Source organism: Chionomys nivalis, chromosome 11 (assembly GCF_950005125.1).
Source record: "Chionomys nivalis chromosome 11, mChiNiv1.1, whole genome shotgun sequence".
In the NCBI taxonomy this organism is placed as follows: Eukaryota; Metazoa; Chordata; class Mammalia; order Rodentia; family Cricetidae; genus Chionomys; species Chionomys nivalis.
Window position 1 is genome coordinate 28541575 of NC_080096.1, and position 25146 is coordinate 28566720.

General features: G+C 42.1%; 1 protein-coding gene across 8 annotated transcripts in view; it reads left to right on the forward strand.

Annotated features, from left to right (window-relative positions):
- Nucleotides 1-25146, forward strand: part of Macf1 (microtubule actin crosslinking factor 1) — a 345446-nt gene that overhangs the window by 125051 nt on the left and 195249 nt on the right. For all 8 annotated transcript variants that reach the window (XM_057784472.1, XM_057784473.1, XM_057784479.1 and 5 more), the window contains 2 exons: nt 9284-9345; nt 22636-22725. In XM_057784472.1, the coding sequence (XP_057640455.1) occupies nt 9284-9345; nt 22636-22725 (152 nt within the window). The remainder of the gene's footprint in view (nt 1-9283; nt 9346-22635; nt 22726-25146) is intronic.

Below are 25146 nucleotides of genomic sequence, written 5' to 3' on the forward strand. Positions count from 1 at the left end.
GTTGAGGGGAAGGAATGGAGCAGCAAGCAAATTTTATTTCTGAAGCTGTTGAAGTCTCTAAGCTGATTGCTACTGGCTTCGGCTGGGTTGTTTTGTAAAGAAGTTGGAATCAAAAGTTTTGGGCAACTGTAAGTCGTGGGAATAAATCTCCCTTTGGAACCTAGGAATCTCTTGACAGTGGACAGTGTTGGGGCTTGCCGGCATGGTCTCTTCAGTTGGCTAACATTTTAGATGTGCTTCTGCCTGGCTAGAGGCTAGCCCGAAGAGCAGGTTGTTGGGCAACCCTGACTCGGCAGTGAGCCATTTAGCTCACTAGCTCACCTGCCACTGTCTGAGATGCACCAGGTCACAGGCTTCTGCTTTGCTAATTCAAAGGCCAGCTTCTATCTGTCTGCCTAGGCTTATTTAATGCCTTGTTTGGAATTTTGCATATGAAGCTTCCACTTCTTCCCTATACTGATCTGGAAATTGTGAGTTGGTGCCACTTTTGAGAAGTATGTTCTCTACCTGAAGATTTGTACCCAGCCTTTGGAAGAGATCTAGGGAGGAGCTTCCTCTCTGACCTCAAGGGAAGAAGGAGGTCAGTAGGAAGTTGTGGGTGGAGCCACTTCTCTGTTCTTTTTTCTCTGTGTGTTAGTCGCACAGCCCTTTGGCTGTCTGTCTCTGTTCACCTTGACAACCACTTGAGGAGCTGCAGAGGGTTCAGAGGTCACTAGCTGGAAGTCCTCTGGGACCCGATTTTCTTAGGTGGGGCCAGTAGAGCCATGTGGCCCAGTTACCAAGATGAGCATGAGTTCAACGTCCACCTGGTCTGCCGCATGTGCTGCATGGGTTAGTATGCGAAGTTTCTTCTTGTCTTACAGCCTTGTGCGCTTTGACTCATGGGAATGCAACTCTTTTGAAGCCCTGCAGGCATTACTCAACCTCTGGGCTTTTGAAATGTGGGGTGGAATGAACTGGGGTTCCCCACTTCCTGGGGACCATCTTTGGTTTGTAGGGCAATTAAGAGCCCAAGCTTTGGGCGTGGGGCTGTTTTATAGAATGTGAATTCATGCTCATGCATCTGTCTGTGTCAGGAAGCCACTGTTAGTTATGCTGCACAGAGCTGAAAGTCAGGGTATTTTTAGCAGAAGTTGGTTGGTTAGGGAGTTCACCTCTGGGGGAGGGAGGAGTGAAGGCCCAAGTTTCCTCTTTGGGGCCCACTGCTAGTTGTTTTACATTTACCTTTCTAGCTGAGCCAGAGAAAACACTTAAGATTTAGGAAGGTCGGGGGAGGAGGCCTCCTGTTAGCTGTTGCTTAGGTCCTTGGTTAGGGAGTTCATTAAATAATATTTTGTGACCTTAACCAAATGGTCTAGGGTTTATTTTGTTTTTACATTTCCTGTGGAGTATAGAGACTGGTACTGGTCTGAGTAGTTCCTTGATTCTCAGTGAATTGAAAAAAACTAACAGTTATGTTTCATAGAGCTGTACTAACTCTCCTTAAAAGCCAAATTGTACTCTGAAAAACTCTTATACTCTGAAATGTCCTCCTAGTTTTATATTAAAATACCCTTTCTTTTATGGAGATATTGTTATTAGATATTAATATCTAGATAGTCTTAATTCTTATGTATGTATGTATGGTTCTTTTTTTTTTTTTTTTTTTTTTTTTTTTTTTTTTTTTTTTGAGGCAGGGTTTCTCCATGTAGCCCTTGCTGTCCTAGAACTTTGTAATCCAGGCTGGTCTTAAACTCATAGATCCGCCTGTTTCTGTCTCCCGAGTGTTGGAACTAGAGGTGTGTACACCACTGCTGACCAAGTTAGAGTTTCTAGTCAGTCATCTTGGAGAGTTTATTGATCTATAAGATAGTATATCTTTTGATTTTGTATTTTTGGTTTTCTTAAAGCAAAACAGAAGTATGATCCAGATTGGGCAGATTTTCCTAATGAAATTACTGGTGGTTTGATCTAGACGGAGCCTGGAAAGAAATCTGGAGGAGAACAGTGGCGAGATTCTGATCCCCTGCCTTCAGGGTCAGAGCTGCCAAATTCTGAAGTGGTTTTTGAGGCATAAACTATATGGTGTTTATGATACAAGGAGAGGCAGAATTAGGCTGTTATTGCCTAGCTGTCTAGCTTTTTATCTTTCCAGAAAATTTCTTCCTGGGACCTGAAAAGAATGATCTGCATTTGAAAGTGCTTGGAGATAAGCTCGAAGCCCAAGGGTCCTTTTCTTTATTATCAACAAAGGAGTGCGAGGAAGTCCAGGATCTTCACTGATTTACACTTTCACCTCTGAATTCCCTAGAGCAGTGGTTCGGTTCTCAGTCTTCCTAGTGCTGTAACCCTTTCCTCAGTTTTAGTGACACCCCCCCCCCCCGCCCGACACACCATAAAATTATTTTTATTGCTATTTCATAACTGTAATTTTGCTACTGCTATGAACCAAAATGTAAATAGTTGTGTTTTCTGATAGTCTTAGGTGAATCCTGTGAAAGGGTCATTTGATCCCCAAGGGTGGGAAGCCCCTGGTCTAGAGGCTCTGCAGCCTAATTGGTTAAGAGAAGGCGCCACAGTCCCAGCCATCTCCCAGCCAATGTTACACAGACTCAGAGAAAATTGCCAAACATTTCTGTGCCCTGATTTCCTCACTGTTAAGAGGATTAAAACAGGTCCTAGTACATGAAGTAGTTATGAGAAGTGTATGATATTAAAGTGATTAGCCTAGTGTCTTCTGAACACATTCATAAATCCTAGCGGTAACTGTGGTAGTATGTGTATAGTATGTTAAGTCTGTGCTTCTCACTCTCCCCCTCACACAGCCAGACTTGTGAACGGATCCTGGTACCCTCAGTGGAGATTGCTGTGGGTGGTCCTCACTTTGGCTAGAGTGCCTGGTAGCTAGAGAAGGTAGCTCTTCCCTAAGCCTGCCTAACTCTGGTACCCACAGACCTGTGGCTCTCTCCTGAGAAGGGAAGCCAGTTGAGCTTTGCCTTAGACCGTTTGCTTGAATTTGAACTTTTTAAGGTGCTCCAGGTGATTTTGATATGGCTGTTCACAGACCAGTATTAGCAACATTGGCCTAGTCTAAACTCCTCATTTTATAGGCTCTACTCAGGCTCAAAACGGGAAAAAGAGTATCATAAAAAGGAAAGCTCCAGGCTGGAGACCGAGACTACACATTATAGACTTGCCCTGTGTGATCATGTCTACTCTTCTACCTCAATCTCTTTCAAGTCGTTCATTCTTTTATTTATTTATGTGTATGAATGATTTGCCTGAATTTATGTATATGTACCATATTTGCCTCGTTCCCCCAAAGGACAGAGGCATCAGATTCCTGAAACTGGAGTTAACAGATGGTTGTGAGCCATCATGTGGGTCCTGAGAACTGAACCTGCAAGAGCAACAAGTACTCGAAACCATTTGAGCCATCTCTTATCCCATCTTACCTCAATTACTTAACACACTCTTAGACAAGCTGGACCTGAACTTAGAGATCCACCTGCCTCTACCTTCTGCTGCTGGGATTAAAGGTGTGCACCACCACCACCTGGCTTTTTTTTTGAGGATTCTTAAGTGTCTGTGTATCTATAAAATATTTAGCCTTCATGAATGTAATACTTTGGTGAATATTCTAGAAAATTATGCCCTTGTCTCCTTCTGTTCTCTGTTTTAGTTTCTCCTACTTTGTCTTTGTCCTTTTGCCACTGTCCCTACCCTGACTCCTTTATTTTATCCCTCTTTCCCTTTCCTCTCCTTTGTTTTTTTTTTTTTCTCTTTTTCTCCTACCATCTCCTATTTTATGGGTGCCAGGGTTCAAAGCCTGGGTCTCAGGCATGCTAATCACAAATTCTTACACTGAGCTATATACACTTATCCTGATTGTGTGTGTGTAGTGTGCTGTATGTGCATGTGGATGGACCCACCCCATTGTGGGCAGCAGGGGAGGGTAGTAGGGTCCTCCCTTTATTGCTTTTCACCTTCTTTTTGAAACAGGATCTCTTATTGAGTCGGAAGTCCTGCATTTTGGCTAGGCTGACTGGCCAAGGAGCTCTGGGGATCCACCTGTTGCTGTATCCCCAGTGCTGGGGTATAGATATGCATCTGTGCTTAGCTTTTGTGTGGGTGCTGGGGATTCAAACTTGGGTCTTCATGTTTGCACGGATAGTGCTCTTAACCACTGAGCAATTTCCTCAGCACCTGGCAATTTTCTTTAACTAACTGTGGTCCTGTACTTTCCAAAAGGCCAGACAGTTATTATTAATACAGATAAATCTTTCTTAAGAAATAAGGTAAATTTTAATTTTACCCTGAGGACTCTAGAGTTACTATTTCTCTAAAATCCTGAATTACCCTGTGGAGACCTTCTTGGCATCACTAATTCTTGATATTACATGTCCTTTGTGAACACCTGTCATCCTCATCGTTCACATTGCTCTTTTCCCCTTGGGTATGTGGGACATTATTGTGCTGGCTTGGAATAAGTCCATGGAGGATACAAAACTATGACTTAGAATATAGCAAACATGAATTTGTATTCTACTACTTACTGTGTGACTTTGGAAAAGTTAATAAGCCTTGCTGAGCGTGACTGGAATATAAATGAGAATAAATAGGGGCTGGGAATTTTATGGAAGCGTGAAAAAGAATGAGCAGCAGGTAGGGATCAAGTAATAGTGGATCTGTAGGTCCTAAGCTATGAAGTGTGAGTGCTGTCCTGAATGAAGTATTAGGCTATGGCATTATGCAGAGATGGGTTCATATGTGACTCCTATGATCTTGGGCAAGTTGCTTGTTGTTGCTGGGCTTTATTGTTCTATTAAATTAGCATAGTAGCCACTTTATAGGGCTGTTGAACATCAGAAAGAGTATGGATGTGCAAAGCACATGTGAGTAGATATTCAGTAGGTTGTAACTACTAATTTTTGTTTTGTTTTGAGTCAGGGTTTTACTATGTCACCCAAGACAGCCTTGCACATGCTAAAGTCCCACTGGCCCAGTCTCTTAAGTGCTGGGACTATAGGCTTGAGCCATCTCACACACAACTTCTGACTACTAAATAGAAACCCACTGGAAGATTTTTTTTCGTATGAGTGCTCTGTCTGCATATATGCCTGCATGCCAGAAGAAGGCATTGGATCCCATTACAGATAGGTGTGAGCCACCCTCTGGTTGTTGAGAATTGAGCTCAGGACCTCTGGAAGAGCAACCACTGTTCTTTAGCTGCTGAGTCATCTCTCTAGCTCCCGACTAAAAGATTTTAAGGTAGACAGTAGTAATTTCATTCTGGCTGATATAATACAGGCAGAAATGATGCAAGCAAAACCTGTTGAGAACAGGGAGAAGAGCTTTGGGGCCTGGAGGGATGGCTCAGTGGTTAAGAGTAGGTCTTTTTTGTTTTTTTTTTTTTTGTTTTTTTTTTGGTTTTTCGAGACAGGGTTTCTCTGTGGTTTTGGAGCCTGTCCTGGAACTAGCTCTTGTAGACCAGGCTGGTCTCGAACTCACAGAGATCCGCCTGCCTCTGCCTCCCAAGTGCTGGGATTAAAGGCGTGCACCACCACCGCCCGGCAGAGTAGGTCTTTTGTAAAGGACCCAAGTTCCAGCACCCATGTCAAAGTGGCTCATAACTGCCTGTAACTCCAGGTCCAGGGGATACAATACCTCTTTTGGCCTTTGTGGACATCTGCACATATTCACACACATATCCGCACAATTAAAATACTAAATATGTTTATTTTAAAAAAGAGGTTTTTTTTTTTGCTGCTTTTCTCTTTTCCTGTCTTGCTTTCCTCCTTTCCTCCTCCTCCCCTCTCCTCCTCTCACCTCCCCTTCCCTCTCCTCTCCTCTCCTCTCCTCTCCCTCCCTCCCTCCCTCCCTCCCTCCCTCCCTCCCTCCCTCCCTCCCTCCCTCCCTCCTTCCTTCCTTCCTTCTCTCCCATGTGCTTGCTGCCCCCCACCCCCACACCTCGGATACTGAGTGGTGAACCCAGAGCCTCATATATGACAAACAAGTACTCTGCCACTCACCTGTATACCCAGCTCAAGAATTTAATTTTAGAGAAGTTCAATTTCAGATGAGAGTGATATAAAATATTTGGGAGGATATTTAAATATGAGAGTAGTGTTTGGATTAAAAGCCTGAGCTGAAGATGGATTTCCCAGTATGTAGGTTACATTTAAGACCAATGGGATAGGACTAATAATTCTGGGACAGTGTAAATGACAGGTATTAGTAACTTTTTTTTTAGAAAAAGCTACATACTCCCCCTTCACATAACACCAACATTTTTGCGTCTAATTTTAAGAAGTTTATGAACACTTTTTTCAAATTTATCAATAGTCTTCAGTCCATAGGTACTTTAAGAAACTATAATGTAGAATAAAGAAAAAAGAGGACTAAGCGTGAGTAAATATTTAAAGAGTGAGCAGAAGACAAGGAGCAACCAGAGGAGGGGGAATTAGGGTAGAGTGAATCTCAGCTTCAAGGTAGAGATTGAAAAGGCGGGAGGCCTGGTGTGTGGTCCATACCTGAGCGGCTGAAGCAGGGTAACCAGCCTGAGCTATCTAGTGATCCTCTGTCTTGGAGTTGGGGGAAGGGAAAGGAATGTTTGACCATATCTTTTACCACAGAGAATTTAAGAGAGATGCTGAGGGCTGGAGAGATGGCTCAGCAGTTAAGAGCATTGCCTGCTCTTCCAAAGGTCCTGAGTTCAATTCCCGGCAACCACATGGTGGCTCACAACCATCTGGATTGAGGTCTGGTGCCCTCTTCTGGCCTGCAGACATACACACAGACAGAATATTGTATACATAATAAATAAATAAATATTAAAAACAAAAAGGAGAGATGCTGAATATGTTGATGCATTCCTGTATTCCTAGCACTTGGGGCGTGGAGGCAGGAGGATCAGGTCTATGAGACCCTGCCTTAAAATAGTAAACTAGCTGGGCGGTGGTGGCGCACGCCTTTAATCCCAGCACTTGGGAGGCAGAGGCAGGCGGATCTCTGTGAGTAAGTCCCACTTCTTAAAAATACTGATTAGGTTAAAATGAATTTTGTTTACCTTTTTCTTTTCTATCTGTGAATTAGTTGACCTGTGATGGTAGCACAACAAATGTTTTGTTGTGTTTATTTTTCAGAGTCTCTCTCTAGTCCTGGCAAGCCTTGAACTCAGAATCCTCCTACCTCAACTCGTTAATGCTTGGGTTACAGGTGTGTGCCACCACCCCCTGCTTCTAAATGTGTAAGTTTTAAAATGAAATTCTGAAAAGCAAACAGCAGAAAATGTGTGTCTTCAGGGTGAGAGGTTTTACAGTTGGAATCATACTGTTCTTGGTCTTTGAAAGCAGTTAATGTAGTGCAGCAGAGCGTGTCTGGCGTGCGTGAAAGTGCAGTGTCGGAATTCTGTTAGCTCCGATCTTTCCATTGTGGCTGATGGCCCAGCATACAGTACAGGTGGCACTCAATTGAAGCTTGAGGAGTTTATGTATGAAGTTGGGTTCTTACACAGAATTCAGCTGGGTCTTGAGCTCACGTGGGGTGCCCACTCTGCACCTTGCTCTCGTTCTTGGTTTTCCCCTTATCTCTTGTTGTTTCACTAATCATAAAACCATGTATTTGGCCAGTCGTGTAAGTTTTTGTTCTGTTGTTTTAGGGCTTATTATTTAAAACTTTAGCATTACTTTAGCATCATTTATTTATTTATTTATTTATTTATTTATTTATTTATTTATTTTTTGGTTATTATTGTTCTTGTTTTTTTAAGACAGGTTTTTTTTTTTTTTTTGTAGCATTTGGAGCCTGTCCTGGAACTCTGTTATTGGCTCTATAGACCAGGCTGGCCTCGAACTCACAGAGATCCGCCTTCCTCTACCTCCCAAGTGCTGGGATTAAAGATGTATGCCATCACCACCAGCATGTTTTGTGATTTAATCTCTAGGAATGATTGAAATTCACCTTGCGGCAGTGGGAGGCAGCAGGGAATGGTCGGTGACAATGAGAATGATTTTTTTTTATAGTTTTGTTCCCTTTTAAAAATTATTATTAGAGACAGATAGTTGAGTGGAAAACGTTGTTTGCTGCCAAACTTGACAAACTGAATTCAATCCCTAGCACCCATATGATAGGGAGAGAGATGACTCTCAGGTTGATCTGTGATCTGAAGACACACATATCATGGCACACACACACACGTACATATGCTTTGTCTCTTTCTCAATAAAATGTAATGCAAATTTAAAAATAATTATTAGCATATTCACTATTCAAAAGATGGGTTTCACTGGGCGGTGGTGGCACATGCCTTTAATCCCAGCAGTTGGGAGGCAGAGGCAGGTGGATCTTTGTGAGTTCGAGGCCAGCCTGGTCTACAAAAGCTAGTTCCAGAACAGGCTCCAGAGCTATAGAGAAGCCCTGTCTCGAAAAAAAACAAAAAAAGAGAAAAAGAAAAACCAAAAGACAAGATGGGTTTCGTTATATTTTTATACACATATATGATGTATTTTGCTCATGGTCACCCAGTGAGGATGATTGAATAGAGCGCTCTGTGGGTGGTGCAGTCTTAAGATATATAGAAAAGAATCAGGGCTGGTCCCTCAGTTTTCTGAAATTGGCTCTTGGGAATTGCCTCAAGTGAACCTTCATAGGACTGGTTGTCTGTGGGGGCCATAGTCAGGTATTGGCAGAATGGATGTTTCTGTTGAAGAGGTCTTTGGTGGGGGGTTGTGAGAGAGATGAGGAGTTTGTAAGATTTAGGAGAAGGGGAAGGGAGAGATGTTCAGGGAAGCTAACCTGGATGGCTTTGGGGGCATTATCTGGATGTTATGGCTTGTGAGGAAACTGGAGTGGAATACTGGGCATGAGAGGAGGCAGCAGTTAGGTGGGCTGAGTGATGTAGAGAGAGTTAATGATTGTAGTGTCTGTACTACACCTGAGCCTCCCCACCCTTCTCTTGCTACCATTTGTAACTTTATCCTGTTGGGACTTGTGAGGGACGTGGGAGATCGGCCATCCTGTTCCCTGCTCTACTCAAATTATTGTGCTGAGGAGATGTTGCCATGATGAGATTTTGAGTCATGTGATTCTGTCCAGAGGCAAAATGGTCATAATCAAAAAAGGAAAAAGAGATGTTTGAATGACCCAAATCTTCCTAACAAGAAGTCATCGTCCCATGGTTCTGTACCTAAAGTCAGTCTTTTATATTGGTTCTAGAGAAACTGGGATGTGGGCAGGGCAGAGATGTGGGAAAGAGCTGCCTGCAGAGCACTCATTCAGCTCCTCTTCTGTGTTTCCTTTGCAGATGAGCGGGATCGAGTTCAAAAGAAAACGTTCACCAAGTGGGTCAACAAGCACTTGATGAAGGTAGGATTCTTTCCTGTTTCCCTAGCTTTTCTTATTCTGTGTATGTGTGCACACGCGCATGTTTTTTGCATGTGCATGGGTTCTTATACATGTGTAAGCCATGGGATTGATGTCAGAAATGATTCTCGATTCATCTTCCATTTTATTAATTGAGGCAAAGCTCATTCGTACAGCTAGTCTTGCTAGCCAGCTTGCTTTGCGGATCCCCGTGTCTGCCTTCTGAGGCTGTAATTGCAGGCAGGCCATCGTACCCACCCAGTATTTATGTGGGTATATTGATTCCAGGCTTCATGCTTGTCTTATCCCCAACCCCTGCTCCAGTCTTCATGCTTGTGTGTTAAGCACTTTAACTACTGAGCCATCTTGCCAGTCCCCCTATATATTATAAGTGTGGAGCCAACAGTGTTACTGTACTGCCTCAGCAGAATAAGGTTGGCAATACCAGGGGATGGTTCCTAAGATCCTAAGAACACCACTTCACATTTTAAAAGTTATTTTATAAGGCTGGAGAGTTGGCCCAGAGGTTATCAACACTTCCAGAGGACCTAGGTTTGGTGCCCTGAAGCCACATGGAGGCTCACAACCTCCCATTCTTTCCAGTGCTCTTTCTGACCTCTGCAGGCAACAGGCACACATGGTGCACAAGCGTACATACTCATACACATAGAATAAACAAATAATGGATCTAACTTTTAAAAAGAAGTTGTTTTATAACCTCTCTTAACCACCATCTTATTCTTGTGGTACTAGAGGTTTAGCCCAGAGCCTTGCTTTAGGCAAGTGCTCTACCTTTTTCTTTTTCCTATTATTTTCAGGCAAGGGCTCCCTGTGTTGCCCAGACTGACTTTCAACTTTCAACCTTCCTGTCTTGGTCTCCAAAACAGTAGGCATTATAGGCATATACTACCATGCCTGAAAAACCCATTTATTTTGAAACCTGATCATGTATTAAGAATAGGATTAGAGGGGCTAGAGAAATGGCTCAGCAGTTAAGAGCACTGACTGTTCTTCCAGAGGACCCGGGTTCAATTCTCAGCACCCACATGGCAGCTCACAACTGTCTGAAAATCCAGTTCCAGGGGATCTGACACCTTCACACCAATGCACATAAAATAAAGATAAATAAATCGGGCTGGAGAGATGGCTCAGAGGTTAAGAGAATTGCCTGCTCTTCCAAAGGTCCTGAGTTCAATTCCCAGAAACCACATGGTGGCTCACAACCATCTGTAATGGGGTCTGGTGCCCTCTTCTGGCCTTCAGGCATACACACAGATAGACTATTGTATACATAAATAAATAAATATTTTTTAAAAAGATAAATCATGAAAAAAATTAAAAAAAAAAAGAATAGGACTAGAGTGTTTTGTAAAGCTGAAGTATTTAATTGATTTGGGGAGAGAGAATGGGGGCTGTACTGGGGAGAGAACCCAGGGGGACCTTGACTTTGTCAGGCCTTCGAGCTATACCTCCAGCTGATGGAGTTTTATATTAATTTTATTAAAATTAAAAAGCACGGGGAGGCCGGGCGGTGGTGGCGCACACCTTTAATCCCAGCACTCGGGAGGCAGAGGCAGGTGGATCTCTGGGAGTTCGAGGCCAGCCTGGTCTACAAGAGCTAGTTCCAGGACGGGCACCAAAAAACTACAGAGAAACCCTGTCTCGAAAAACAAAAACAAAACAAAACAAAAAAAAGCACGGGGAGCTCTCTCCACTGATAGCATTTGTAATCCTAACACACAAGAGGCAGAAGCAGGTGGTCCCTGGTACAAGCTGGCTAGTTAGACCACTTGGAATTGATGAGATCCAGGTTCAGTGAGCAGCCCTGATTCAGTCAGTGCATAAACAATGGGGAGTGATTGAAGAAGACCTGCTGTCAGCTCCTGGCCTTCATACACATGCACACACATGTACATTCTTATTCTTCCCTACAAGTGACCCCCACACAAATGCATACCACACATGCACAAACATGCAAAGAATAATAAGATCAAAGCAGAAGTGTGGGTTAAACTCTCTTAAGGTTGGTAGCACTTGGGTGGCAGAGACAGGTGATCTCTGTGAGAGTTTGAGGCCAGCCTGGTCTACAGGACGTAACGCTACACAGAGAAACCCTGTCTCGAAAAAACAAAACAAAATAAAACAAAAGGACTCTCTTAAGGTTCGCCTGCAAAGTTTTTATGTTCCATTATTACCGCTGTTCTATGAAGAATCACCAGTGACTGAGTGATTGATTTACTTATTTAAAAACTTTAAAAATATATTTGTTAACTACTCTGTGTGTGTGTGTGTGTGTGTATACAGGTGGTGCTTGTGAACTTGTGTGTGTGGGTGCTTGTGAGTGTGTGTGTGTGTGCAGGTGGGTGCTTGTGAGCATGTGTGTGTACACAGGTGGGTGCTTGTGAGTGTGTGTGTGTATACAGGTGGGTGCTTGTGAGCATATGTATGTATGTATACAGGTGGGTGCTTGTGAGCATGTGTGTGTATACAGGTAGGTGCTTGTGAGCGTGTGTGTGTGTGCAGGTGGGTGCTTGTGAGTGTATGCCATGGTGCATATCTGGTGGTTGGGGAACAACTTGGCAGGAGTTGGTTCTCTCCACCTTGTGAAACTCCAGAAGCTCAGTCACTTGGCTTGGAGGTGAGAACCTTTGTTTGCTGAGCCATCTTGCTTTTCCTCAGCCCTTATTTTGAGACAGGGGCTCACTATTGTAACCCAGGCTTCCCTTGAATTTGAGATCTGCCTGTCTCTGCCTCTCTATTTGACTGCAGCAGCAATCTACAATACAATTGCTATATTCAGTGACGTAGTTTTATCTTCCTGTTTGTTGCCTGACTTCTCTTTTGTACTTAACACTGTAATCTATTCCTCGGAACCCTCCCCTCTGTTGACTTACAGAAACACTGTTTCTCCCTCAGTCATTTTTCTTTCTATAAATACTGTTTTTTTTTTTGGTTTTTTTTTTTTTCTGTTTCCCACCCCACCCCTCTTTCTCTTTCTCTATGAGACAGACTGGTCTCATCTGTATAGTTGAGGGTGATCTTGAACTCTTGCTCCTTCTGCCTCTACTTTTGGTGCTTTATGTGGTCTGGGAAAGCCTATGGCTTTGTGCCTGCTAGGCAAGCACTCTATCCACTAAGCTACATCCTCATCCCTTTTCTGCCTCTTCCACTGGCTTTTTTCTTTGTTTCCCTCTTCTGTGTTGATGTTTCCAGGGTTCTACCCTTGACCATGCTCTTGTCTTATTCTATGTTCTTTAGCAATTTTGTTTCTTTTAGTCATAGTGATTGTTTGATTGCTGCAATACAAAGAAACACAAGTAGAAGTAGCTACAGGATGATCCCATTGAATCTAGATGCTTAAACTTTATCAAAACAAGTTATCATACCACTTCTTTCTCTTTCTCTTTTTAAGAGGCCTCATTTTTCTGTTTCTGTTTTTGTGTCCCCTATATTCATCTCTCTCTTTAATTATGTGTAAGTTATGATGGCTTTCCCTCACGTGGTAAGGCGCACCTATCTGAACCACATGGCTTTAAAGGCACAGACGGAAAATTTGGTTGATTGGATTTTCTTTTTCTCAGTTGGGTCATTTGTTCAGGAAACCGGACCAGGAGGTATTACATAAATCAGACGTAGTTCCTTAGTACCACTGGTTCACTGGCAGCTACAGTGAGGGTGGTTTTTAAATCACAAAACCTGAAGAAAAAGAGCCTTTCCCACTTTTTACCTCAAGCCCATATGTGCCTTTCTCAGGTTTACTTGGCTGATTCATCTGCAAGTTACCCAGCTGTATCCTATTTTTGACACATCTCAAATTGCTAAATACCTTTGCTTCTTGTTCTGGTCAGGAATCTAGAATCATATTTGATTCAGGACTACCAATAGTAATCTGTCTGTCCCTTGTTACCAAATCTAATCAGTCAGCTCAGAAAGGTTGCTTGCTTCTGTGTTTTTCACATCTGTGACTTGTGCTTCTGTCCAAGGACTCTTCATTTCTTGCCTTGCCCACCATAACAGTCTCCTAACAAAGTGGCCTGTAGTGACACTGATTGTGACATTGGTATTAGTAGTTTATTGATGCCTTCCAATAAGTCAGACGTTTTAGAGTAAGTCCTTCCCAAGGATTAGCTCACAGTCCTTTACTGACCGTGCTGAATGTTCTATTAATAACCTTATTTTGTCAGTGAGGAAAATAAGGTTTAGGGAGGATGTGCAGCTTGTTCAAAGTTACACCACTAAAACAGGAAACTGAAATTTTAGGCCTCAGTTTGTAACACATGTTCCTTAACATGTAAAACCAGCCCTGGCTTCTGCCGTGTATTGGGGTTGAAGGGTTGGGGAAAGGAAGAGAACCAGTGAGTTTAATTAGGGTTTTCAACTTATCAGTGGCTGCTACTGAAGAAAGCATGTTTTCCTCAGCAACCATTAACTGCCTGTGGCCCCTGAGGAGTGGTGGGAGGGACCACAGCCTACTTTTCTTATCCTCCCCACCCCCATAGTGCCAAATTCCTCTCCTATCTAAAGTTGTTGCCAAGCCGTGAGACCTGCTGTTTTACTTCTCCGTATCTTTGCTCTGCTCTCCCTCTGGCTGTTTTGCCTATCAACTTAATATCCTTCAATAAATATTTTCCTGACTCTCCCTGTAGAATGCAACCTTTCCTTCATGCACCTCTTAGTCTTTCTTATGTACTTGTTACTGAAATTATATGCCTTATTCTTCCTGCAAGATTACAGTTTTTGTTTTCAGATTGTATCTTTGTTCTTGTTTCTTTCCATTGTTATGAGAGCATTTTGATAAAATAACTTTAGGGGAGAAAGGGTTTATCTGGCTACGATTCTAGGTCACAGTCCCTCATTGTGGAAAGTCCCAGCAGGCATTTGAAGCAGTTAGTCACATTGCATCCACAGTCAAGAGCAGAGGAATAAATGCACATGCTTGAACAGTTCATGGCCCAGCCCACAAATGGTCTCCCCACATTTAGGTTTTGGCTTCCCATCTCAGTTAATGCAGTTAGGAAAAACACTTCCCAGGCATGCCTATAGGCCAACCTGATCTAGACAATCCTTCATTGAGACTCTCTTGCTAGGCGAATCTAGGTTGTGCCAGGATGATAATTAAATCTAACCATCACAATCTTGAAGAGGAATGCGTCTTGTTTTTGTTTTGTTTTGCAGTTTTGTGGTTTCAGAACCAGCAAAGACAAGAGAGAGGCAGGGAAGAAAGAGGACAACAACCAAAAGCTTATTTACTGCTGTAAATTCCTAGAGTGGTTTCCAGTTATCTCTAATTGATCTCTGATGATTTGATATGCCTCCCTGTCCTTCTTCAGAGTCCTTCTTAACCTGGCTCTAACCTCCTTCTCCAGCTTCATTTCCAGAAACTTCTGCTGTGGTCACACCTGTTAACTGTTCTTCTTGATTGCTTTATTTGTTCCTCTTCCTAGAATGCTCACCCCAGTTTCCTATGCTTGGCCACCGTCTACTGACCATTTTTGGCTAAGGGATATAATCTTTCTGACCTAAATTCCTTACAATAAGTGACTTGCAATCCCCTCTCTATTCTGAGTCACTTGGAACAGTTGCCTGTGTGTTTGCATACTGTCTCCTGTTAGAGTGCCCATGGAGACCGAGACAGTATAATATTACTTTAGCTTCAAGCATTGTGCTGGGACATGAGGAAGAGCCAATAATATTTGCTATCTTGAGTAAATAGTAGTAGTGCTTTATAGCTTATTAAGTGCATTTTATCTGGTTTGCTTTTTACAGTAACCTCTGAAGAGGGCTGCTGCCTAAATAATGATGCTATCTTTTATGGATTTTAGAATATAATCATCTCAGCTTTCATGACAAAAGAGGTGAAAATTAGAGAGGTGAAATGAGTTCCCCAAGATCATGCAGCTAGTGAGGGACAGAGGTTAGGGGCATTCATAAGCCGTTATCAAGGCTACTAGGTCTGTAATGGTTGGACAAGCCAAATGTCTGTTTCAAGCTAGACCACTAAACTTTGTATTTGGATTCAAATGCTCCGGCTCTCTGATATTCCTTTGTAGCTGATGTTGCCTGTTGGACTTCTGCCTCAGTACTGTGTGATGACAGGAGGCCTGGGAACAGGGAACTAGAGGAACACATCACAGCATTGTTGGACACTGGAGGCCAGCCAGAGCTTTACTGAACCCCTGGGCTGTTTCCATCATTCTCAGGCTGTCTGATTCCAGCAGCACTTGTTCATCTTGGGATGTTTAGGAGAGCGAGATCCACTACTAACCACAAGCAGTCTACTAAGACTGAATTTTTTTGAACTTTCGGTTGAATGTTAGGGAACAAAATTTATTTTGTGAAACTCAGGCATCTTTTGTTTGGCTGTAAAACTACACTCAGGGGGCTGGAGAGATGGCTCAGAGGTTAAGAGCATTGCCTGCTCTTCCAAAGGTCCTGAGTTCAATTCCCAGCAACCACATGGTGGCTCACAACCATCTGTAATGAGGTCTGGTGCCCTCTTCTGGCCTGCAGGCATATACACAGACAGACTATTGTATACATAATAAATAAATAAATATTTAAAAAAAAAAAAACTACACTCAGATTCTTTGGTCAATAGGCCAGTGTAGTATCAAAACCAATTAAGCCTCTCAAATTCTAGATTTAGTTCTCCCCGCACCCCTCCTTACCTTTTGTGTGGTTTGGGTTTTTGAGACAGAGTCTCACTCAAGCCCAGGGTGGCCTCACACTTTTCCTGCTCCTATTTCAGTCTTTCAAGTGCTGAGATTACTCGTGTGCAATGCCACATCTGACTTCCCGGTACAGTCGAAGACTCAGTTGTATAGGACAACACTGAGGGTTCCCAGCACTGTTTGGTATGCAGCCCCTGCTCAGGCCGCCTATAGGGTTCACTACTCTCCAAACTCTTCCCAGCTGACCCCAAATTTCATTCTGAGAACTGAACCCAGAAACTTGCACATGCTAAACAGGTATTCTAATACCACATCCTTTACCCATCTTTTCAAAAATGGAGACAAGAACCTGAGACACACTGCAGCGCTTGTTTTGTTTTCGCTTGTTTTTTTTTTTTTTTTTTCAAGACAGGGTTTCTCTGTAGCTTTGGAGCCTGTCCCAGAACTAGCTCCCGTAGACCAGGCTGGCCTTGAACTCCCAGAGATCCACCTGCCTCTGCCGCCCGGCTTGTTTTCTTTTGTTGAGACAGGGTTTCTCTCTGCTGTTCTGGAACTAGCTCTGTAGACCAGGCTGGCCTCAATCCCACAGAGATCTGCCTGCTTCTGCTTCCCAATGTTGGAATTAAAGGTGTGCGCCTCTGCGCCTATCTGAAAACTTCCTTGTTTGTTGTTGTTCTACTTAGTTGGGTCAAGGACATTAAGCTGCTGTGCTTCCTATTAATACATTATCTTAGAGGAAAGGTTTTGGATCAAGTTTCCCAATGTCAAAAAAATGACACAGGAAAGCTGTTTGCTGTTGTTGCTGTAGAGACTATCGAAGCCTTTTAAGGGGAAGAACGCAGCTAAAAATAAGGGCACAGTGATCTGGATCCAGCTCTGGCACTTCCTGCAGTGGCTTATGCATGTAGACCCCGGTGTTTGGGAAGCAGAGGTAGAAGTATTGTGGGGACCAGGAGTTCTGAGCAGCCTAGGCAATGTAATAGGACCCCATTTCAAAAACAAAGCAGCCCTCAAAAGAAGAATCATGTATATCAAGTTCAAGGTGGAAAGGGATGAGTGGTTTTTCAAATTGTTTTTATTGCGCTATACATTTTTCTCTGCTCCCCTCTTTTCCTCCCCTCTCCTGTGACTCCCACACTCCTAGTTTACTCAGGAGATCTTCTTGACTTTTTCTTCTTCCTGTGTAGATCCATGTAGGTCTCTCTTAGGGTCCTCTTTGTTATCGAGGTTCTCTGGAGTTGTAAACTGTAGGCTGATTTTTCTTTGTTTTATGTCTAAAAGCCACTTATGAGTGAGTACATATTTTATTTGTCTTTCTGGGTCTGTGTAGCATAATTAATAAAAATCCAGGGACAGAAATTGGGGTTCATCCTGAAGGTCAGAAAAGCAAAACAGCCAACCACTGGCTCTACCTCAACCTCAGTCCGAAATGGTGGTCCTGTCTCCAGAAATCTCAGAATGAGACTGTGTGTGAGAGGTGCCTCCTCCCGCTTTATAGTCTTCTCTAGGACTGGAATTAGAGGTGTGTGTTACAACTACCTGGTCTGTAAGGTTGATCAGCTGCGCTGTTTTATTCTCTGATCTTCAGGCAAGCTTTATTTATTAAAATACAAATGAAATATTACTACAAGTCTGGGCTACCTCACTCAAATTGGTTTTTTCTAGATCCAACCATTTGCCTGCAAATTTCAAGATGTTATTTATTTATTTTTTACTGCTGAATAGTACTCCATTGTGTAAATGTGCCAAATTTTCTTTATCCATTCTTTGGTTGAAGGGCATCTAGGTTGTTTCCAGGTTCTGACTATTACAAATAATGCTGCTATGAACATAGTTGAGCACATGTCCTTGTGGTATGATTGAGCATCCTTTGGGTATATACCCAAAAGTGGTATTGCTGGGTCTTTAGGTAGGTTGATTCCTAATTTTCTGAGAAATTGCCATAGGGATTTCCAAAGTGGCTATACAAGTTTGCACTCCTACCAGCAATGGAGGAGTGTTCCCCTCACCCCACATCCTCTCCAGCATAAGCTGTCATCAGTGGGTTTTTTGTTTGTTTGTTTTTTGTTTTTGTTTTTTGTTTTTTTTTTTCGAGACAGGGTTTCTCTGTGGCTTTGGAGCCTGTCCTGGAACTAGCTCTGTAGACCAGGCTGGTCTCGAACTCACAGAGATCCCCCTGCCTCTGCCTCCCACGTGCTGGGATTAAAGGCGTGTGCCACCATCGCCGGGCCAGTGTTTTTGATCTTGGCCATTCTGACAGGTATAAGATGGAATCTCAGAGTTGTTTTGATTTGCATTTCTCTGATAGTTAAGGATGTTAAGCATTTCCTTAAGTTTCTTTCAGTCATTTGATATTCATTCTGTTGCGTGTTCTCTGTTTAGGTCTGTACCATAAGCAGTATTTTGAGACAAGGTTTCCTCTAGCTCATGTTGGTCTTCAGTCTCCTTATTCTCCTGATTGTACTTCTTGAGTGCTAGGATTATGGGTGTCTGCCATCATGCCTACCAAAAATGTCATTAAAAAATAATATATCTCATCAGTTGTCCCTTTTTATAATCAATTATGAGTTATTTTCTAGCATTTAAAAAATGATCCATGTATGTGTGCACATGCACCCATATGCCACATGTGTGTTGTAATACCAGAAGAGGGCATTGGATCCCTGAAAGCTGGAGTGTTGGTAGTTAGGAGCTACCTTACATGGGTGCTAGTAACTAAACTCAGGTCTTCTCAAAGAGCAGAAGTACTCTTAACCAGTGTGATGGAGGAAGGTCATTGGTTAATTAAAAAAGAAACTGCTTGGCCCTCATAGGTTAGAACATAGGTGGGTGGAGTAAACAGAACAGAATGCTGGAAGAAAGAGGAAGTGAGCTCAGACTCCATGCCTCTGCTCTCTGGGGCAGACGCAATGAAACTCTGACCCAGGATGGACATAGGCTAGAATCTTCCGGTAAGCGCACCTTGGGGTGCTACACACATTAATAGAAATGGGCCAAGCGGTGTTTAAAAAAATTACATTTGTGTGTTGTTATTTCGGGGCATAAGCTAGCCAGGCAACCAGGAGCTGGGGCGGCAGGAACACAGCCCGCAGCTCCCACTACACCAGTGTGTCCTTTTAAAAAACAAATGATACCAGAGAGTGAGCCCAGGGCTTTGTGTTCATCAGGCTAGCACTTCACCACTGAGCTATGTTCCCAGGTCCTGAAATTTTTTTTAACTTGGACATTCATTAATTTATGGTATGATTTCCATTATATTATTCTCTTGAAAATTTTCTCAATTTGCATGCTTGCACATACACACAACCAACTTGTACTAATTTATAGGGGCATAAAACATTTTTTAAAAAGGACCAGTGGGTAAAAACACTTTCTGTGTAAGCCTGATAACCTGAGCTTAATTCTGGAAACTCACTGTGGAAGTAAGAAAACTGACTCCTGAAGTTGTCCTCTGACCTCCATAGTCTTGCATTCACAATACATATGTGCACACACACACACACACACCACATAAAAATAATAATGATGATGATGATGATTTTTAAAAACTTGGGACAGTTTTAGTTGCCACCCTCCTTGACTCCTGTCACACTTCTTTCATGCTACAATCTCCTACCTTGACTGTGCTTTTTTGTTTTGTTTTTCTTCTTTCTCTTACTGCTTCTGCTTTTTCTTTGCTTAGTTTTTCTCTCTCCCACCTCACTCCTGGCCTCTATTTTACTGATGGTTTTTCCATCTCCTGACTTCTAATTTAGGCTGCTCCCTAAGGCCCCATTCCTAGCACTCTGTTCTTCTTCCTTACTCCTATCTTTGAAAACCCAATATTCCTCATGTCTTTAGCTAGCATCTCAATGCATATGGCTTCTAAAGTGAAGCTCTCAGCTGGCCTGGGTGAATTCTGATCGTTCCCACGGCTTCAAGAACATTTCCATTTGGAGGTCTTTTTACTGACATTTAAAACTTGCTGTATTTGAATTTTTCCCCTTCTGGCCTTTGTGATCTCTTCATTTGTTAGCAGTTGACTATGCTTTATGTATACCAAAATCTTGAAACATTGAATCATTTGAGGGAGAAAATGTTGATATCTTGGAGTTGTTGGTCTGGTTTGTGTATTCAGACGTTCCTTTGTGCCACTAGCTCACAAAAACAACACAGAGACTTACTATTAATTATAAAACCTCGGCCTATAGCTTAGGCTTGTCCCACTAGCTCTTAGAACATTACCCATTTATATTAATCTACATTTTGCCTTGTGACTTTTTATCTCTCTTTCATTTTGTGCTTCCTGTTTCCTTTCCACGTCTTCTGGTGTCACTTCCATGCCTTGATTCTTCTCCTCTTCCTCTCTCTGCCCTGACGTCCTGCTTAACTTCTTCCTGCCTACCTGTTGGCCATTCATATCCTTTTTTTGTTTGATTTTTATTGTTGTTGTTTTCTTTGTTTTGTTTTGTTTTTTTTTTTTCAAGATAGGGTTTCTTTGTAGTTTTGGAGCCTGTCCTACCTCTTGTACAGCAGGCTGGCCTCGAACTCACAGAGATCCACCTGCCTCTGCCTCCCAATTGCTGGGATTAAAGGCGCATGCTACCACCACCTGGCTCATTCATATCTTTATTAAACCAGTCAGAAGGTGCCTTGACAAAGACACATCTTCACAGTGTACAGAAAAGTTATTACACAACAGGTTTGGCTCTGTAGAATCATGAGAACAAATGTTAAATGCTCAGCAATTTGTAAGCTGGTTGTCAAATATAATCATTATTAAAATTATAAATTTATAATAAATTATATAAAAATAAAAGAGGACAACCTGTGGTGTTGTTCTTCAGGCTACCATCCTTCTCCCCCCCACCCCCTCCCGAGACAGGGTTTCTTTGTGTAACCTGTCCTGGAACTCGCCCTGTCGACCAGGTTGGCTTTGAACTCAGAGAGATCTGCCTCCCGAGTGCTGAGATTAAAGGCGTGTGCCACTCCCCCCCTCCCCATCTTCTTTTTTAAGACAGGGTTTGTCACTTGGATCTAGGGCTTTCCAATTAGCCTAGACTGGCTGGCCAAGCAAGGATTTCTGATCTCTAGAATTGTGTTACAAGTGCTTGCCATTGTACCCAGCATTTTACATGAGTGCTGGAGATCAAATTTAGTTCTTCTTACTTATAAGACTTTATATACTGATGTCTCTCTGTAGTGATGTGGCGAGCAGGCCTGCTTTTCATCCTGCCCGGCTCCCGCACAGCTAGCTTTACACCCGAAATAACAACACACAAACTGTATTCATTTAAACACTGCCTGGCCCATTAGTTTCAGTCTCTTATTGGCTAATTGTTACATCTTGATTAACCCATTTCTATTAATCTGTGTAGCACCACGATGTGGTGGCTTACTGGGAAGGATCTTAACCTGCGTCCATCTTGGAGAGGAGAGGCATGGCGACTGATTCACTTCCCTTCTTCCCAGCATTCTGTTCTGTTTACTCCGCCTACCTAATTTTCTGTCCTATCAAAGGGCCAAGGCAGTTTCTTTATTAACCAATGAAAATAACACATAGACAGATAACCCGCTTACATCATCTCTCTAACTCCCAAATTGCTTTTTGTTTTGAGATAGGACCTCACAGCTTGAACTCATTACTTCTGAAAACATCCTTTCTTTTGTTGTCTAGAAATTTATTTATGTAAGAATTGTTTTCTTCCCATTTTTATCAGTCTTCTCTTAGTATCTCTTAGTGGAATTGTTTATAAACTCAGAGTCAGAAGACTTGTGGCAGCAAAGCCATAGCTATGAGACCTGAGTTCTTCGAAGCCTCTACTCCCTGTGTCTTCTGTGGAATCAGAATAAAAAAATTTACAGTACAATTCTTCAGAAGAGAAGATCGTGACTGCCCATACAGCCTAATGCTAATGGGGAAGACTAAGCCAAAAGTACCAAACTGAAGCCAAAGCCTCTACTTCGTGAGCTTGAGCTGTGCTGAATCCTCATGTATAAACTAGGAATGACTAAATACCCACAGTTATGAGTGATGGATAAAATAAAATATAAAGCATTAAGCATCATGTTCAACATCAACCACATTTTTCAAAGTGAGATCTGTTTTTTTAACCATAGTTTTAATTATACAATTGTATTTATTTCGATTAATACAATTTAAAAATTAAAGATAATTCTCAAATTTATTATTAGAAATATGTAGCAAGAGATTGTTAAATTGGAGTATGCCAAGTAAAATGCTGGGTGTCTCTCTTTTGGCTTTTTCTTAGCATCCCATAAGAATTTTCAGACACTGAGTAGCCTCATCTGCCCATTTTAGCCAATCACATTTTTAGTCTGTAGTCATTCTTGACATGATTTCAGGATAATTGATTCCCTATGTCCTTGTCACGCTTTCTAGAATAACCAATGTTGGTTAGAATATGATAGACATGGCTTCAATTTAAAAAACACATATACTGTGATAAACACTATTATTCCATATGAGTTTTGCTCAGACTTGGTAATTCCTGAGTTTTATTATTACTTCTTGATTCCCATTTTTTAGTTCTCAGATTTATCTAGAACTAGATGTTGTCTGGTGGTTGATCAAATGATTCCAGGTCAGGTAATGACTGGCTTGTCTCACTGTCCTTCACAGGTTCGCAAACACATCAATGATCTATATGAAGACCTTCGGGATGGACACAACCTGATCTCCCTGTTGGAGGTTCTCTCGGGCATCAAACTGGTAAGAACCTTTCTTCTAATGAGTATCCTGCAAGTGAGGCTACTGATGGCAGTCCATACAGATGACCTGCTTGCTCCACTGGGTAGCAGGGAGGAGTAGACGAGGTTATTGATACACTTTATTTCTAACTGAGGCATATAGTTTACAAGCAACATCATCTCAGTTTATGCATTATGTATTGTCATATGAGACCCCTCTCCCCTGATCTCTAAGGATTGAACCTGAGGCCTCACCTGCTAGAAGGCACTGTACAACTAAATTGTATCTCCAGCTATAGGTCTCATGTCTTGATAAAATCAGAAATAGTTGTACTTTGTACTGCCTGACAACTTCTTCATCATTCTTCATTCCTCTCTAGATACTAATATTTTAGGAACATTTATTCGTGTTTAAAGTTTTTTTTTTTTAATAAATTGCATTTCCTTCCTATAGGTTGTTTTGTTTTGTTTATAGACTCCCCAGTTCTCTATTATTTTTTTGTTTTTTCTTCTAATTTTTCATATTCAGCTAAGGATTTAAAATTTAATTTAAAAGCCCAGGTGTTTTATCTAATTTTCTTCCATGATCTGTTGAATCTCACAGATGCTGAAGTTGGTGCCTGTACGTAGTCTCAGAAAGCAGTACCTATGGGCTCTGTAAAGAATGCTTGCGGGAAAGGAAATCCTGACTGGGCCTCCTGGCCTGTCAAAGGATGGGTCTTATATTATACTTACTTTGTCTGAGGTGTTAAAATAACACTCCTTGGGATGTTTGTTTCAGATATCTAAGCCTGATGGGAGCAAGTGTTTCTTGTGCTCCAGTGTTTCTCTCTTTAGTGCCATAGGCAACACAATTTTCACTTGGATATTGGAAGCATCTGTTGGGGAAAAAGACCTGCAGAGGCGCACAGCACAAGCTGTCTGAATCTCAGCCCACTCAGTGCCTCTGGTGGATTCTTAGTCAGTGTTTGTTGTGTTAAAAGAATAGAATTTGGCAGACTACATTTCACTGCTTATGTGATGTTCAACTCCTTCTAGGATTGGGGCTTGGCTTCCCTGAGCCCTTTGTTTTGGGTTTAATTAAAAAAAAAAAAACTTGTAGAGCAATTATTTACATGTATTTTTAGTGGCCAGAATTGCCATAAGCCTTTGTTAGCATAACTAGCATGTATTCTCCTAGTTCTCTTCTGGCCCTCATTCATAATCTGGTAAGATATTGGAATTCCATTCTTGTCTGGTGGACTTTATTCCACAGTACTACTTCAATCTATCTCAGACAATTGATTATTGTATTGATGAGTTAACAGTGAGTTTCATGTTGGAAGGTCATCCTTGTTTTGTTTGTTTTTTCGAGACAGGGTTTCTCTGTCTGTGTAGCAAGCAGTCCTGGCTCTCCTGGAACTCACTACTGTAGACCAGGCTGGCCTTGAACTCAGAGATCCACCTGCCTCTGTCTCCTGAGTGCTGGGATTAAAAATGTGAGCCACTATTGTCTGGCTTGATGTGTCTTTCAGAGTTTCTCATGTCTTCTTTTCCTCCCATAGCAGATTTTACAAATGTAGGGTAGGCACACCTGGAGAATTGATGATATTCTCAAAACCAGAAGCATTCATTATATTCTACTCTTATCTTAACTTGATTATTATTCTCTCTTTTGGAGGTGGGTGGTGTTTTCACTTTTTTTTTAAAAAAAAAACATTTATTCATTGTGTGTGTGTGTGTGTATGTGTGTGTGTTTCTTTTCTGTTCCTCTGTTGTGTTTTCTTTGGTTGGTGGTCAAAGGAGCCAGCAGGGCTGAAGACCCTTCGTCTTGTGAGCATGCCCTCCTGGCGCCATACAAACAGCGAGGATCAGGAGGAGGAAGATGATGATGATGTAGTAGGTCTTCCTGGGAATGCCAGCATTCCAGCTGGCACTACAGGGCCATCAGAGAGGTCAAAGTTCTCAAGGTCTTCAAGTAGCTTGGTCACCAATTGCTTTCTCTTTCCACCAGGGAATATGGGTCCCAAAGAAAATAATTAAAACTAATTGTGTCTATTACTACTGTTAGAGGATCCTGAAGTGGGGATGTTTTGCTTATCTCAGGATGATTGGCACAAAAATAATCACAGTACTTAGAAATGTCAAGTCCCTTTGTGACCTGGAGACCTATGGCTTTCTGCTGGCCTTGTTGTGTTGCCTGAATCGATTGCAGAACTGTGGACGTGTAGCTGACAGCATGAAAATCAGTTGCTCACAGTTCCACAGTATAGACTAACCGATATCTCTCTCCACTTTTCCAGCCTCTGGGTTCTTACCAAGCACATGCCAATTGTTTTCAAAATGAAGTGTTGTTTGCAAACTCACTGCATGAGATGCTTTGGCTTTGGTCAGTGATTCTCTAGTTACTGTAAGGAACAGGTTTTAACTTGCATGCTCCTAGCTGTTTACTTTTAGAGATAGA